At 44.6% G+C, this 15,915-nt stretch overlaps 1 protein-coding gene across 1 annotated transcript in view; it reads right to left on the reverse strand.

Annotated features, from left to right (window-relative positions):
* The window catches only part of LOC138671649 (nuclear receptor corepressor 1-like), a 141,694-nt gene that overhangs the window by 36,095 nt on the left and 89,684 nt on the right, over positions 1–15,915 (reverse strand). Inside the window, exons 13-22 of the mRNA XM_069759819.1 lie at positions 15,289–15,428; positions 14,251–14,377; positions 11,847–12,399; positions 11,642–11,771; positions 11,236–11,431; positions 9,003–9,173; positions 6,676–6,839; positions 5,511–5,631; positions 2,195–2,296; positions 1,824–1,924 (exon numbers count right to left, since the gene is read on the reverse strand). Coding sequence (XP_069615920.1) covers positions 1,824–1,924; positions 2,195–2,296; positions 5,511–5,631; positions 6,676–6,839; positions 9,003–9,173; positions 11,236–11,431; positions 11,642–11,771; positions 11,847–12,399; positions 14,251–14,377; positions 15,289–15,428 — 1,805 coding nt within the window. The remainder of the gene's footprint in view (positions 1–1,823; positions 1,925–2,194; positions 2,297–5,510; positions 5,632–6,675; positions 6,840–9,002; positions 9,174–11,235; positions 11,432–11,641; positions 11,772–11,846; positions 12,400–14,250; positions 14,378–15,288; positions 15,429–15,915) is intronic.

A 15,915-nucleotide genomic window follows, 5' to 3' on the forward strand; every position in this document is an offset into this window, starting at 1 on the left:
CGGCCCTGCGCTTAGTTACCCGATGTTTACCCTGGTTACCAGTGAAGACATCGCTGAATCGGTGTCACACACGCCGATTCAGCGATGTCTACGGGGAGTCCAGCGACCAAATAAAGTTCTGGACTTTCTTCCCCGACCAGCGACAGCACAGCAGGGGCCTGATCGCTGCTGCCTGTCACACTGGACGATATCGCTAGCGAGGACGCTGCAACGTCACGGATCGCTAGCGATATCGTCTAGTGTGACGGTACCTTAAGATCTCTGATTGTGTCAGAACAGCTGCACCCAGTAAACTAAGTGATATATCACTGGAATCAGGGTCTCTTTTCCTACATTATTCTGCTCTCAAATGAGGTAGCAAAAACCTGCTGACAGATTCCCTTTAATATATTGCTGCATCATATTATATGGCTGATCAATGTTTGTCCAAACCAAAAACTCATAGCACTTCAAATTACTATATACATACGCACATAGAGTCTGACAACGCCTTAACAGGACAGACAAAAAAAAAAAAAAAAGATATCTATGCCATAATGAAACTTCAAAAGTTTATTGAAAACTTGATAAAAATAAATTAATTAAAGCAATATGTCATAGAACAAGGAATACCTCAAGGGACATAACAGATCTGAGTATCTATTAGACTTTTGAAATTTTATTATGGCATATGGATCTCTATTTTTGTCTCTCCTGTTAAGGAGTTCACAGACTATGGGTATGAATATCATATTATATAGCACTGTGTTCTTATAATTGCTCATTTTACCTTTCTACCCAGCTAATTCTTCTCTTTTCCATTAGGTCTATGGCATCAAGTGATCAATAACTGACTAGCTGAATTCTTCTAAGCTCTAATTAGAGAAAGGAGGTCAATGTTCCCTGTATGAGTCATAAGTCACTGCAAAAGTCCCTGGCAGGGGGAGGAGGGAGCAGCTGGGTCAGGATGTGAAGAGGGGATGATAAATGCAGGGACAAGAGGCTTACGGTTTGTACATACAGCTGAGAAAAGAAGAATTAGCTGGGTAGAAGGGAAAAATGAGCAATTGTAAGTACACAGAGCTATATACTGTAATATGCTGAGTGCAGTATATTAAGAGGATACAAACGTTGATGCGAGTGCTTCTTGAAGTAGGCAGCATGCTTGTAAGTGCCCTCTAGTGGCAGATGCAGGCAGTTGCCATCATTTCTTACATTTGAATGTAATGAGATTTGGACTGAGCCTCTGATGAATAAGATGATATAAGAAATTCAGCACAGAATGCTACACCTGCTCAAATAAGACATCCAAGAATTGGACAACCACTTTGACCACATAATAATCTTGCACATTAAGGGTATGTGCACTTCTATAGAGCTCCTCTGCAGATTTTTCCGCAGCGGATTTGATAAATCTGCAGGGGAAAACCGCTGCGGGTTTTCCTGCGGATTTATTGCGGTTTCTATTGCGGATTCCTCTGCGGTTTTTCATCTGCAGTTTTCTATTGGAGCAGGAGTAAAAACGCAGCGGATTCCGCACAAAGAATTGACATGCTGCGGAAAATAAAACGCTGCGTTTCCGCGCGTTTTTTTCCGCCGCATGTGCACTGCGGATTTTGTTTCCCATAGGTTTACATTGTACTGTAAATTCATGGGAAACTGCTGCGGATCCACAGCAAAGTCTGCAACATGTGCACATACCCTAAGACTGTAGTTTCCTAATGCCAACCCCTTCAGAACAATCTGTATATTACAAAGTTGACAGCAAAAAACCCAAGACATCTTATTAAAAAGTTCAAGACTTGGCAAAATGTTTGAGGGGTTGTCTAAACATGAGAAAATACCTGAGTGATAGACCCTCGTAAAGATGGAAGCGCTTCCATGGGAAGTTTGGTGGCCGGAGTGCCTCGCGTGATGCTCCCTTCCTGTAGTGCAGTCATAGTACCTGTGATAAGAACAGTAACAAGGTGAGCGCTATAGAACGGACATTTCCGATATTCCTGACTCTTCTGTTGATGACCCGGCCTGCGGTGTAACATCAGGCCAGCCCAGGTAATCAAAAGAAAAGAGGTGGATGCCGGGAGGGAAGAGTCGATTCTCTGAGCTCGCATTCGATGGCCGCTGGACAGGGTCCTGCTCAACAATTCACACCAACTCCAGTCAGCACAGCACAATTCACACAGATTTACCGATACCCAGCTGTATTTTCACGTACCTCTGACAACACCTTCGTGCTGAGCCCGGACAAGGAGCCCCTCCGGCTGCGAGCTCTGGCCGCGAGGGGAGAACTCTTCTTGTTTTATGTAGGTAACACAACCTAAAACGCACCGGAGAGAAGATAAGAAAAAAAACACATCATTGGTCAACGTAGATTTCATCAAAGACTTGCTGCCATAGATTTCACCCTTAACCCCTTAAGGATCAGGCTACTTTGTAGGTTAACGACCAGGCCTTAATTTTTGTCACTTTATGTGGCAACGTTTTCAACGGATCCCGATGATTCCGAGAAAGTTTTTTGTGTGACATATTGTACTTTATGATAGTGGTAAAATGTCTTCAAAATTTCTTGTGTTAATTTGTGAAAAAAATGCAAATTTGATACAAATTTTTGAAAATGTCACAATTTTTAAACTTAATCTTTATGTTCCTAAATCAGAGTGTTACGTCACACAAAATAATTAAAGGGAACCTGTCACCCCCAAAATCGAAGGTGAGCTAAGCCCACCAGCATCAGGGGCTTATCTCCAGCATTCTGCAATGCTGTAGATAAGCCCCCGATGTATCCTGAAAGAGAAAAAGAGGTTAGAGTATACTCACCCAGGGGCGGTCCCGCTGCGGTTCTGGTCCGATGGGCGTCACGGTCTGGGGCCTCCCATCTTCTTACGATGACGTCTTCTTGTCTTCACGTTGCGGCTCCGGCGCAGGCGTACTTTGTGGGCCCTGTTAAGGGCAGAGCAAAGTACTGCAGTGCGCAGGCCTGGGCCTCTCTGACCTGTCCCGGCGCCTGCGCACTGCAGTACTTTGCTCTGCCCTCAACAAGACAGACAAAGTACGCCTGCGCCGGAGCTGCAGCATGAAGACGAGAAGAGGATGTCATCGTAAGAAGATAGGAGGCCCCGAACCGGAGCGCAACGCCCATCGGACCAGAACCGGACGGTGACCGCCCCTGGGTGAGTATAATCTAACCTCTTTTTTTCATCTTTCAGGATACATCGGGGGCTTATCTACGGCATTACAGAATGCTGTAGATAAGCCCCTGATGCTGGTGGGCTTAGCTCACCTTCGATTTTGGGGGTGACCGGTTCCCTTTAATAAATAACATTTCCCACATGTCTACTTTACATCAGCACAATTTTGGAAACATCATTTTTTTTTTTTTTTTTTTGTAAGGATGCTATAAGGGTTAAAAGTTGACCAGCGATTTCCCATTTTTCCCCAAAAAATTTAAAAAAACATTTTGTTTTCTCGGGACCACCTTACATTTGAAGTAACTTTGGGGGGTCATTATGACATAAAATACCCAAACGTGACACCATTCTAAAAACTGCACCCCTCAAGGTGCTCAAAATCACATTCAATAAGTTTATTAACCCTTCAGGTGCTTCACAAGAATTGAAGCAATGTGGAAGGAAAAAAAAATGAACATTTAACTTTTTTTCACAAAAATTTTACTTCGGACACAAATTTGTTTTTATTTTCTCAAATGTATCAAGAGAAACTGGACTACAATATATGTTTTACAATTTCTCCTGAGTACCCAGATACCCCCATGTGTGGAGGAAGACCACTGTTGGGGCGCATGGCAGGGCTCAGAAGGGAAGGAGCGCCGTATCATGTTTTGAACGCAAAATTGGCTGGAATTGAGATAGGACGCCATGCCGCGTTTGGAGAGCCCCTGATGTGCCTAAACAGTGGAACCCCCCCCTCAAGTTATACCATTTTGGAAACTAGACCCCTCAAGGAACTTATCTAGATGTGTGGTGAGCATCTAGAACCGCCAGGTGCTTTACAGAAGTTTATAACAGAGCTAAGAAAATAAATAAAAAAAATAAAAAAAACATTTTTCCTGCAAACTTTTTCTTTTAGACCCCAAATTTTTTCTTTTATCAAGGTTAGCAGGAGAAAATAGACCCCAGAATTTGTTGTGAAATTTCTCCTGAGTACGGTGATACCCCATATGTGGGTGAAAACTACTTTTGAGGCACAGTGCAGAGCTCAGAGGAGAAGGAGCGCCATACTATACTGCAGATTATACCATTATGGTTTGAGGTTGCCATGACCCAGTAGTAGAACGCCCCATAAGTGACCCCATTTTACAAACTACCCCTCTCAATTAATTCATCTAGGGGTGCAGTGATCATATTGATACCCAAGGTGTGTCACAAAATTTTACACCACTGGGCAGTGAAGAAAAAATTATTACATTTTTACCACAAAAATTTTGTTTTAGCCCCAGAATCAACATTTTCGCACAAAAAGTGGGTAAAATTGGCACAATTTCTGCTGAATATAGAAACACCCCATATGTGGCTGTACAGTACTGCTTAGCCATACGGGGAGTCTCGGTAGGGATGGAGCGCTATTTGCCTCGAGAAGCGCAGATTTTCCTAGAATAGTTTGCGGACTCCATATACAGAGACCACTGTGCTAGAGAGCAGAATGAACAAATCCACAGCAGGTGAAGAATTAGTTTTATTTTTTTACGACATTCCTCGTGTGGTATAAGTGATTAGGCGATTTATTCTTTGGGTCGATGCAATTACAGCGATACCAGATTTATGTCCTTTTCTCTCCGTTCTGCGAGTGGTAAAATTGATGTCAAGTCTTATTATCGGGTCAGTACGATTATACGATTACAGCGATGCCACATTTATATTTTGTTATGTTTTGGCGCTTTTACACAATAAAAACTTTTATAGAAAAATTAACTACTTTTGCGTTGCTTTATTCTGAGAGCTATATCTCTTTTTTATTTTTCCGCTGATGGAGCTGTATGGTAGTTTGTTTTTTTTGTGGGACAAGATGGTATTTTCAGTGATACTATTTCTATTTACATTTGTCTTTTTGATTGCGTTTTATATCACTTTTTCCAAGCGGTATGATGATAAACCATAGATTACTACTTTTTTTTTTGTTTTGCTTTTTTTTTTTCTACAGGGTTTGCTGAAGGGGTTAACTAGTGTAACACTTTTATAGATCGGATTTTTCCGCACGCGGCGATACTAAATGTGTACTGTTTTTGCTTATTTAATTTTTTTTTCTTCACATAAAAATGTGTATTTATTAGTGGATTTTTATTATTTTGTAATTTTTTGATATATTTTTTTTCCCCCTTTTTTACCTAGTCCCTTTATGGGACTTTCACTTTTTTTTCACTTTTATGAGGCACTGGGGTGTAAAGTCATGATCTACAAAAATAAAGTGATACAAGATTCCTTTATATTTCTACCAGCTATTCTGAAAGGCCCGTGAGACACAAAGCACACAGAATGGATCTATGCATTACATCACAATTTCACATAACTACCTACCGGTTTTTGCAGATTCCTGTTGCCTCGGTAGGCCAAGAGAAATGGAGCCCACAGAAGGTTTAATCGGGTCTTGGCTGTAGGGTTGCTGACTGAGAGAGGTTAAATATGTTCCAGGGGTTCCCTATGGAATAACAAATAAAAATATTGTCAATGCGACTCCCAAGGGACCGACCCCCCAGCAATCAGGAGTCGCACGGACCCCCATCAATCAGGAGTCGCACGGACCCCCATCAATCAGGAGTCGCACGGACCCCCAGCAATCAGGAGTCACACGGACCCCCAGCAATCAGGAGTCGCACGGACCCCCATCAATCAGGAGTCGCACGGACCCCCATCAATCAGGATTCACACGGACCCCCAGCAATCAGGAGTCGCACGGACCCCCATCAATCAGGAGTCGCACGGACCCCCAGCAATCAGGAGTCGCATGGACCCCCATCAATCAGGAGTCGCACGGACTCCCATCAATCAGGAGTCGCATGGACCCCCAGCAATCAGGAGTCGTACGGACCCCCAGCAATCTGGAGTCGCACGGACCCCCAGCAATCTGGAGTCGCACGGACCCCCAGCAATCAGGAGTCGTACGGACCCCCAACAATCAGCAACCTATTCCCAATCATGTGCACAAGTGAGAACTTGTTATTGTGGACAATATGGCACCATCTAACAAGTCACTTTCCCACAATGTCTCCCTAGTTATAGTTCTGTGCTCAACTTAGTAAAATTTAAGGCAATCAAAAAGTAAAATGCATCCATCTGTCACCATGATATGCTTATTTGGGGCGGCTTATTACAAGAGGTCTGCAATACCTTTAGTCCAAATGGCACCGAATAAGGCCCAGAGACGCCCATAGGACTGCACCGCCCCGAAGGGGAGTACGATAACAGGTCTGTTTTGTGCTATACAGAGCACATATATACAGCATTAGCATTCTAGATTACTGTATATAAGGGCTTACTAGTGCTGGCACTACTTTATATGGGGAAAACCTGTGATAGGTTCCCTTTAAATAAGGCACCAAATTGTGGTGAAAGACCCCAGATACAGCACTTACGCTGACAGCTGGCAAAAAAAAATAAAAAAAATGAGCCCCCAAATTTGATATAACCAAAACTGAGCACAATAGTGTAGAAAAAGAAAAAGTAAATTCTTTATTTAGCCCACCTGTGATATGGAGCCCCCCATTATGAAAGACGGTTTGTCAGACGAGGTCACTGAAGTTTTGGACGAAGGGATCAGGGGAGGAGGTGGACGGGTCGGGCGGGTCACAGGGAGTCTTGTTCCTTCAGCTAAGGATGTGATCACTTGATGGGGCGCTGGCTGCAATACTGCGAGAATAAAAGATTTTTAAAGATGTGAAATACTGAATTCAACATAAATGAGAAGACGCGATACCTGGAAACCCACAGGGGAGCCGTGATCAGGCCGCTAGATGTCTCACATTGGGGCTATTGTTATTTCACAGCCATTACACACAGAAAAATGAAGACGTGACCAAGAGATCCAATCTCCTACACCTCCTCACATGGGGAGAGGTAGGGGTGATGATTGGGGACTTGTAGAGCTGCTTTAGCTTTCCAATGTCTGCTAATGTCATGAAGAAAACATCATTATAGTGAAAAATCAGCAGCAGATCAGTCCTGTAAGAACATGGGCTCACCCAAAAAACCATCTACAAGTAACCACAGATCCCATCATATTGCAGGCAATAAAAAAAAAGGAAATGTAAAGCCACAGTCAGGTGTGATAATTACACCAATCCCTTCGCCTCAAAGCTTATTAGCCTCATCATTCATTTCCCTGCAAAGCCGCCTGCATTACCAGCCTCCCACCAGCAGGTGTCGCTATTGCACAGCTTGTGCTCGAGCTCTCCAGGGACCATGTTGCACTGATTTCCGCCCGTTAATGTGCGCAGATCGACTATATTCCAGTTGTTCGGCCCTCGATTACTATGCGAACACTGTGGGGAAACCGAACAATCGCTAACACGATCATTCCGTCTCCATACAGGATCACGTCATCGGCAGCACATTCCGTTTCCATGGTGAAATGTACTACAAGTAACAACTGCAATCAGCCAATGAAATAGTGTTTATCTCACTCATCAGCATGTTTACACAGGCAGGTAATAGGGATGAAGGTTTATACAATTGCTAGGTTGGCGATTATCTTATCATTTAAATGCATTTTAACAAGAATTTATTTTTGTACAGTACTCCTTTTATGGAGTTCAATGGGAGCTGTATACATATTGGGCCCTATTTATCAAAGCTTTAGTACCAGTATTGTAGGGCAAAAAAAAATAACAAAAGACTGACTGGCACATCCAAACTAGTGAACAGGTGCACACCAGGAGCAGCTACCGCCATATACAATATACAAAGAAAGGGTTGCACTCTATCGTGCTAAAGCATGTCACTGTGAAATATATGAAAGATGAATAGCAATACAGCTTTTGAATATTAGGAAAAAAAATATGAGACGCTTTGCACAAAATTTGCCCAAATTATGTCTGCCCATCAACCAACGTCAAGGTGGTCCCAAAAAGGTTCCTAGCTACCCATAAATGCAGGCTTTGCTGAGAGAGGTGTTCACATTCACCCAGGAATTCAGAAATCAGAAATAGGCCGGGGTCACACTTGCGAGTGTGATGCGAGAAACTCGCAAAATTCTCTCGCATCAATACCCGGCACTCGGACTGGAGCATGCGAATGTGTGTATTTCTATGCAGCCGCAAACTCCGGTTCTGAGTACCGGCAGCAGTGCCGGGTATTAATGCGAGTTTCTCGCATCACACTTGCAAGTATCTTAGGGACTCATCAGTTTTTGGCACCACCTTGATGATGGTTGATGGGCAGACATAATTTGGCCAAATTTTGTGCAAAGCGTCTCATGTTTTTTCCTAATATTCAAAAGCCGTATTGCTATTCATATTTCATATATTTCACATTGACATGCTTTAGCACGATAGAGTGCAACCCTTTTTAGGGTTGAAAAGGAGTAACTTGAGGCAGTGCTAAACTTTTGCAACTTCTGGCTTTCTCCAGCTGGGGTGGGACGAGCAACAGCGATCGCCATGCAACAAATCTTACTCCAGCAGGGACCGGAGTAGGATTTATGGAGAAGCATACATGGAGGCACACGCTACTTGTCCCTTCATTAAGAGCAGGCACCTCTCATTGAATCATAAGCCCCTGACTCCAGGAGCCCACCTCAACAACATCAGCATGATGATCGCTGGTCTTAATGAATCGGGGCAATAGTATACAGAGTACGCCCACCGGTGGTGGCCGGAGGCATCCAGATTATGGCGGAGAGAAAGTAGTAGGGATTTTTGGAGTTTTACCACAAAGAATTTCAGATGCAAAAGCAAAATCAAATCAGAAAGTGTAACCCATTCCGCCATGCAGACCGGATAAGTTGCAGAAAATGGGCTGATAAGAGAAGAAAATGAGAAAAAAAAATGCTGAGATGTGTCCAGTCAGCAGTACCTGGGGGGACACAGTAGCGGACAGGATTCAGGTCAGCTTGGGAGGAGACTTTGCCGACCTCTCTTGGAGACATCCTATACGGTGAAATGGAGCGCGCCGCGTTTTGCATTTGCGCTTCGTGCTCCAGCGCTCGCTTCACTTCCGCGGCATAAGGCATATACACGGACTTTCCTGCCAAGAAAAGCGAGTTACCTTGTGAGAGACATTGACAAACTGCGCTGAACACAGAAACCAATTACACCACAGACGAAAACCAGCGCTGGCAACCATTTCTGTTACTAATATTGACGCCTTACTGATGCAGTCAATTTTTTGTGTTTTGTTTTTTTATCTCAAGTGCTATAACGTAACGTTTCCAGTGACACAGCTGATGAAGTAAAAAAAAAAAATGTTTTTAATGTCTAGTTTCTATGTTGCTCATTGTGTGACAATATTCTTGTCAGTGCGATTCCAGTGATAACTCACTTTTTATTAAATATTTTAGAAGCTTTTATTCTGAACTTTGCTATAAAAAATTTTTTTTTGCGGATACCATTTTCAGAAACATGTAGACAATGGCATCTGCAGGCAGAATATTATAAAGCAAGAGGAGCTGATCAAATATATATTTTGGTAGGAAAAGTTTCAGTAAAACTTGCATTATATTCATTAAAATCTCTGCTGTTGGTATGTCCAGGAGTCCAGTGGGCGGTCCTATTCAGAGACTGACAGTCTTGCCTGTATGACTGTGCATGCAGATAGCTGTCAGTCACTAGTAGGACCGCCCACTGGACTCATTCATAGATATCTGGGATTTTACAGGAGAACAAAGTTATACTGAATCTTTTCCAGCAAACCTATACATCATTCTGTTCAGCTTCTTCTCTGTCCACAGACCACACTGCACGTTCAATGTGACAGTCCCTTTAACAGACACAGTCACACCAAGTATGGTTTATTTTTCATAATTTTTTAAATTTTACTTGTAAAAAAAAAAAGCTAAATCTTTGAGTTACATCCCCACACACTTTTTACAACCTTTTTTATTCTAAAATGTTATTCTTTTTTTGTCCACTAAGGGATTTGAACATATGATTGCTTGTTCTACAACACTGCCATACAACTGTCCCTTACATAGTCCTGTCTGTGCCCGAGCGTCCAAGGTATTATCAATCCACCAGCCATGAGGGTCTTCAGCAGGCCCCTGGAAATACCTCAGACTGGGTGCCTGGGCAGGATCACCCAAGCTCAAGTGCCGCTTTTTGGGATTGTCACAGGCTTTTTAAGAAATTAGCTGCGATCGGAGCTCGCTCTCGAGCCTGCTCCATACACCAGACCTGGCACCACGGTCATGGTCCTGGAAGGGATTAATGGATGCTTGAGATATACCAAATCCAGGGCCAGCACGCTCTCACAGGGTTAACAGAAGAGTCTTGAATACTGGCCCTGTGGGCCAGCACGCTCTCACAGGGTTAACAGAAGAGTCTTGAATACTGGCATACTAAGAGCACGATAGGGTGACAATGGCAATCATTCTTACCAAAGGGATCCCTCCTTTATGAAGTATCCTGCAGGATAGATCTCTACTATAAGTACCAGATCCACTGATATTCATTATGTGAAATATATATATTTCATAGAATGTGGCAGTAAAACGTTCAGAAGGCCTCCCTGACAGAACAGCCGTTAATCATTAATCAGCCACATAAGCAGTAACAGGGCCACATGACAGATAAAGGTTCCCAACGTGTTTGTTACCTCATGTGAAAACAGTCCTGGTTGGCAGGAAGCCTTCGGTGGTCAGTGCCAGGGTAAATATTCTGGGATTTGTGTAGCAACACTGAAAACAGAACGGTTGAGCCGCTGCCAATATTTCAGGAGCCTGGAAAATGTCCAGAGTGATCCGTGTCCGCATAATCTGAAGATCACTTCCCGATGAGAAACAAATCACATGGCGGCTCCCATCCGCTTTGCTCAGCGTTACATCACACACAGCGGTAAGACCTCAGGACAACCCATGAGGTGCCCCAAGATAAATGTCGGCAGGCAGCCATTCCTCCCACCTCCCTATAGACAGGCACATTCAGTCCAGCTGTACAATCATGTGCTGTCAATGGGGAAAGAGGAGGAAGCCGACTGCCAGACACTCCGGAATCGGCCGGAATCCCGTGAGAACAATGTGATCGGGTGCCGAATTTAACAAGTCTCTCCTCGACATCATATGTCAGGGGTCGAGAGGCTGATTAGTAATTACCTTCCCATTCAATACTTGGACTCTTGGACAAGTTGACCGGACTGGCCGATCTTCGCTCCATACTGAGCTGCTCCTGTCTCTGCCTTTGCTCTTCAAGCAAGTTGTTTTCGTGCAGAGACTGAAGATGTCGCTGGTACAGGGAGAAACTGTTTGCCGAGACTGGTGCCCCTGATATATTTCCAGGGCTGCAAGAAACCTAAGGCAAGAGGAAAACAGATGTGAAGAGGCAGCAGGCATGGCTACCAAACTATTGCTTTCAAGAGTTAAAGAACTATGAAACAGTCATGTATAATTCCGCTGATCATCAGAACGGTGGCGCCAAGCCCCCGGCCCTCCTCTCTCTGCAGATACTGAAGCCTCTGAGGCCACCTTGAGATAAGTGTAAAGTTCAGGTGCATACACTTACCATGGGTGGGATAACAGCGGCTCGATGATGCAATTGCTGCAGATCCAATGGGCCTTGCTTCATTGAGGGGGATATCAGGATTGTTCCTGCTGGGTTCAACAGTGACGGCTTTGAATCTAGTGTGTACATCCTAAAAGAGGGGAAACGAAAGTGATGCAGACATAGAAACATCTTACAGGTTATACTATAGTTGTAGCACTCTCACCTTGACCTATCAGGCTCTCCATCTACATCCTCATCCGCACTGCATGTGGCACTGGAGTCATTGTCGGAGTGGGATTCCGGCCTTTCATGGGTTGCCATCTGGTTGGTGGAGTACTCCATATCTGCCAGGTCTAGTTTCTCCTTACTCCTTTCTGGCTCTTGGTCTTTGCTATCTTCCTCTATTTTAACTTGGGCACTATCTGGAAGCTTCACATCGACCTCAACAGGTTCCACTTTGGTATTGACTTGGAGACTTGGAGATGGTTTAGGTTCGGAGCTGTCTCGTCTCTCCCCAATTTCCATTGCCTCCTCTGGTTCAGCGTTAATTTCTTCTTTTACCTGCAACTCTGGGTACTGGTTCTCAGGGGTCTTTGTATTTTGGGAGGTAGTAGAGGGGGATGCACAAGGTACAGGTTTGCTAGCGGGATCTTGCTCCGGAGAAGAAGCTCGGGGTAATGAAGAAGTGGATGGCTCTGTGGCTTCATCAGCTTGTTTAGCCCCTTCCTCGGGCGATGGAGATGGCGCACTTTCAGTGTCTGAACTGTTTTCCGCACCTGCAGCAAAATGTAATTGTGAATGATGAATGTTAAGAGGATTTTAGACATTAAGGTCACACAAAATGTTCACCGGCATCTGGTTCGACTACAAATCGGTGCAGTTTTTACCCAGTCGTTGACTATGTTTGAAAACCCCCAAAAAGGATGTTGATGCCATTATCAGACTCTACTGCTGCATTTTACATGCATTTAACCTTACACCTACAGCATATGCCAAAAAATAGCAAGACATAAGAGAACTCCTGTGAGAAACGGTGATTCCATGGTGCAATCATGCTAAACAAGAGCTCGTTCCTGTCCCGAATGTCAGTGGCAGCCTCCTGTGCCCTGTACAGGAAACCTATAACCCCAGCTTACTACACCACGGGCAATGTGGAGCATGTGCGCTAGTAAAAGGGATTAATCGACAACTGAAGGCTGGCGCTTTTTTTAACTCCCTCATTGATTTAACCTAAGCCTTCCAGAGTTGTAGGAATCACAAAGCAAAAAATAGCCGCAAGGAGCAGACAAATCTATTTTTAATGCAATTAACCGCAAAATGTGGGATTAACTTCCTATATCTGGGGCCATGCAACCTGAGTCACAGGAAATGAAGACCTCTGAGCATATTAAAAGGAGAACACCGGGGCTGGAAGAAGGGCTAGACTTAGCCTAAGCCTACTAAAATAAGCCCAGGCAGCCTGAAAGGCCCTCACAATTCTCTATGGCCAAGAGGCACCATTTCTCAAGCCCACCATATATATTAGCCGTAAGCAAGAAGAGAGCATCCATACAGCAATGACTACCTGCTCAGTAAAAATGGTCAATGTGCCCAACTATCTAACCATCAAGTGAGCTGTGTGGTGGTCTTGCGTGTGTCTCCATAGGCGTGCTACAGGATCCCAGGCTGGTCTGTTACTACCATGGTGGAGATGGTGCATATCTATTCACAGAGGATCCAATCCACCGGCTACATCAGTACTCTGTGGTTGCTGGATTAGAGTCCTGAACTAAGCCTCTGACCTCCTGGTCGTCACCATTGCTACCTGACGCCACGCCACACTGGGTAATCAAGAGAAGAGCTGTTGATTCAAGGAGGTAAGAGGCGATTCTTGGGGCTCCCATGTGCAGTGTTCAAGCATTTCAGTTCTATGATTGACCTTGTACACAGTACATAGATTTTCTTTTAGATTTTATATTGATTATTAAAGGGAACCTGTTACCAGGTTTGGCCGATATAAGATACAGCCATCACGTTTCAGGGCTGATATACCACATTCTATAATGCTGTAGATAAACCCCCGATCCAACCTGTAACAGAAGAAAAATAGGTTTTATTATACTCACCTGGGGGCGGTCCAGTTTGATGGGTGTCCTGGTCCGGCGCCTCTCATGTTCTTGCAATGTCGCTCTCCTGCTTCTTCATTGCTCCTCGGCATCGCGCTCCTGCGCAGACGTACTTATCTGTCCTGTTGAGGGCAGACCAAAGTACTGCAGTGCGCAGGAAAGGTCAGAGAGGCCCAGCACCTGCGCACTGCAGTACTTTGCTCCACCCTCAACAGGGCAGATAAGTACGTCTGCGCAGGAGCGCGATGCCGGGGAGCGATGCAGAAGCAGGAGAGCGGCGATCATAAGAAGATGGGAGGCGCCGAACCTGGACCTGCAGCATCCATCGGACTGGACCACCCCAGGTGAGTATAATATAAATCATTTTTCTTCTCTTGCCGGTCGGATCAGGGTTTATCTACAGCATTATAGAATGGGGTATATCAGCCCTGAAAGGCGGTGGCCGTAACTCGTATCAACCAAACCTGATGACAGGTTCCCTTGAATCTATATAAAACATACCATACATGTAATAAACCGTACCATCACTGTCCTCTGGGTTCTCCTCGTCATTGGATCCTTCATTTTCGTCATCTTCTTGGGCAGATACAGTAGAGGCCACACTTTCACACTGCGACACATCTCTCTCCTCACGTGGCCTGCGAGGAGACTGAAAGAGAATTCATGTCACTTTTGGACAGAGGATAAGGGCCATAACTATGACCACAATGTTTACTAAAGCCATGACTAGATAAAGGGACAGTACTTTCAATTAAACCAATATAGAAAGCTAATTATTGCAGTAACACAGCCATTTAAAGGGAACATTCAGCACCATTTCCACCAAACAACCAGAGGTAATAGGGCACTGTGCAACAATTGCTCCATCACGGCGAAATTCGTCTTTTTACTCATAAGCAAATTATGCTGCAAGTGCAGTGGAGGGAATACTGGCGTAAGGGCAGTCCATGGCTTCTCGTCACTTCTCCCTGCCCATCGCTACTTGACTGCCAGTGGAGACAGTCTCTTCTGTGTGACGTCATCTCTGCTCCCAGCCAAAATCTCTAGCAGGCATCAATCATTTGGCTGGCGCCAGGATTTAGGCAGAACATTGGCACGTTTCTGTCCAGGAGAAGAGGTGACATCACACACACACATTGCCCCCTCTGTCAATTGAATACCAGAGAGGAATACAGAAAAGCTATGACCTGCACGTGCAGGGATACACCCACTGATGTACTTGCAGTCTAGTTTGCATGTGAACCAAAATATGCAATTTTCCGACACAAAAGAGAGTGACAAAATTGACATCTTTGCATCTGTTACACACTGCCAGGTAGTTCTGACTGCATAGTAAAAATTATTGCCAACAGAGACCCTTTTAGAGAGTAAGTAGACTTTCAGTAAAGTTCTGCCATTTTGCTCTAGATCCGGCTGGTCTAAGTGCAGAGACTCCGCACCAATCTCCTAAATGGAAGAGCAGAAGAGCTCAGCCGAACGCTGCTCCCCACGGACCCAGACATTTTTGGCGGTTCCTCTGTAGCCATCTGTCAGACACACTCCCTGCTCACTGATCCTCACCTTCTGTTTGTGCTGCTGCAGCAAGTTGTCCAGGTTGTGCCTTCGTTTGTAATTAAAGTAGAAGTTTTTACACTGGGCTTCACTCTTCGTTCCAACCATCTTGGCGATAGCCCCCCAGTTACGACCATGTTCCACCAAGCCTGCCGAAACACAAGCACAGACCAATGGGACCTCTTTGAATTAAAGGAAAGGCATTGAGTGGGGTTAAATATTGAGTCTGTTAACCTGGAGGAAAAAGGTTAACATTAATGACATTTAATGCCAAAATAGAGGATCTCATATTAGAAGGTCTCCAATACCCAATGTAATGAAGTTACACGCGGGACACTGGAAGATACACGCGGGACACTGGGAGGACGGTAGCTTCAGTCCAAGTAATATTCTAGGTTACGCAGCGTGGGCGCCTGCAGTGCCACTACAGACGTCACCTGTGTTGTGAGCGGCCTCTAGTGGCACATACACACGCTGGACCAGTCTCGAAGAACTCTACTGGAGAGGACTAACATCCATATGGACCAATGCGAAGATTTAACACAGGTTGTCTACTGAGAACTGGTCTATAAGCAGATCGCAGGGTCTGCACTGCAACCTGGCAATTAAAAGCGCTGTAAGCGTCTGAAAATCCCT

This window comes from Ranitomeya imitator, chromosome 3 (assembly GCF_032444005.1).
Source record: "Ranitomeya imitator isolate aRanImi1 chromosome 3, aRanImi1.pri, whole genome shotgun sequence".
Taxonomy (NCBI): Eukaryota; Metazoa; Chordata; class Amphibia; order Anura; family Dendrobatidae; genus Ranitomeya; species Ranitomeya imitator.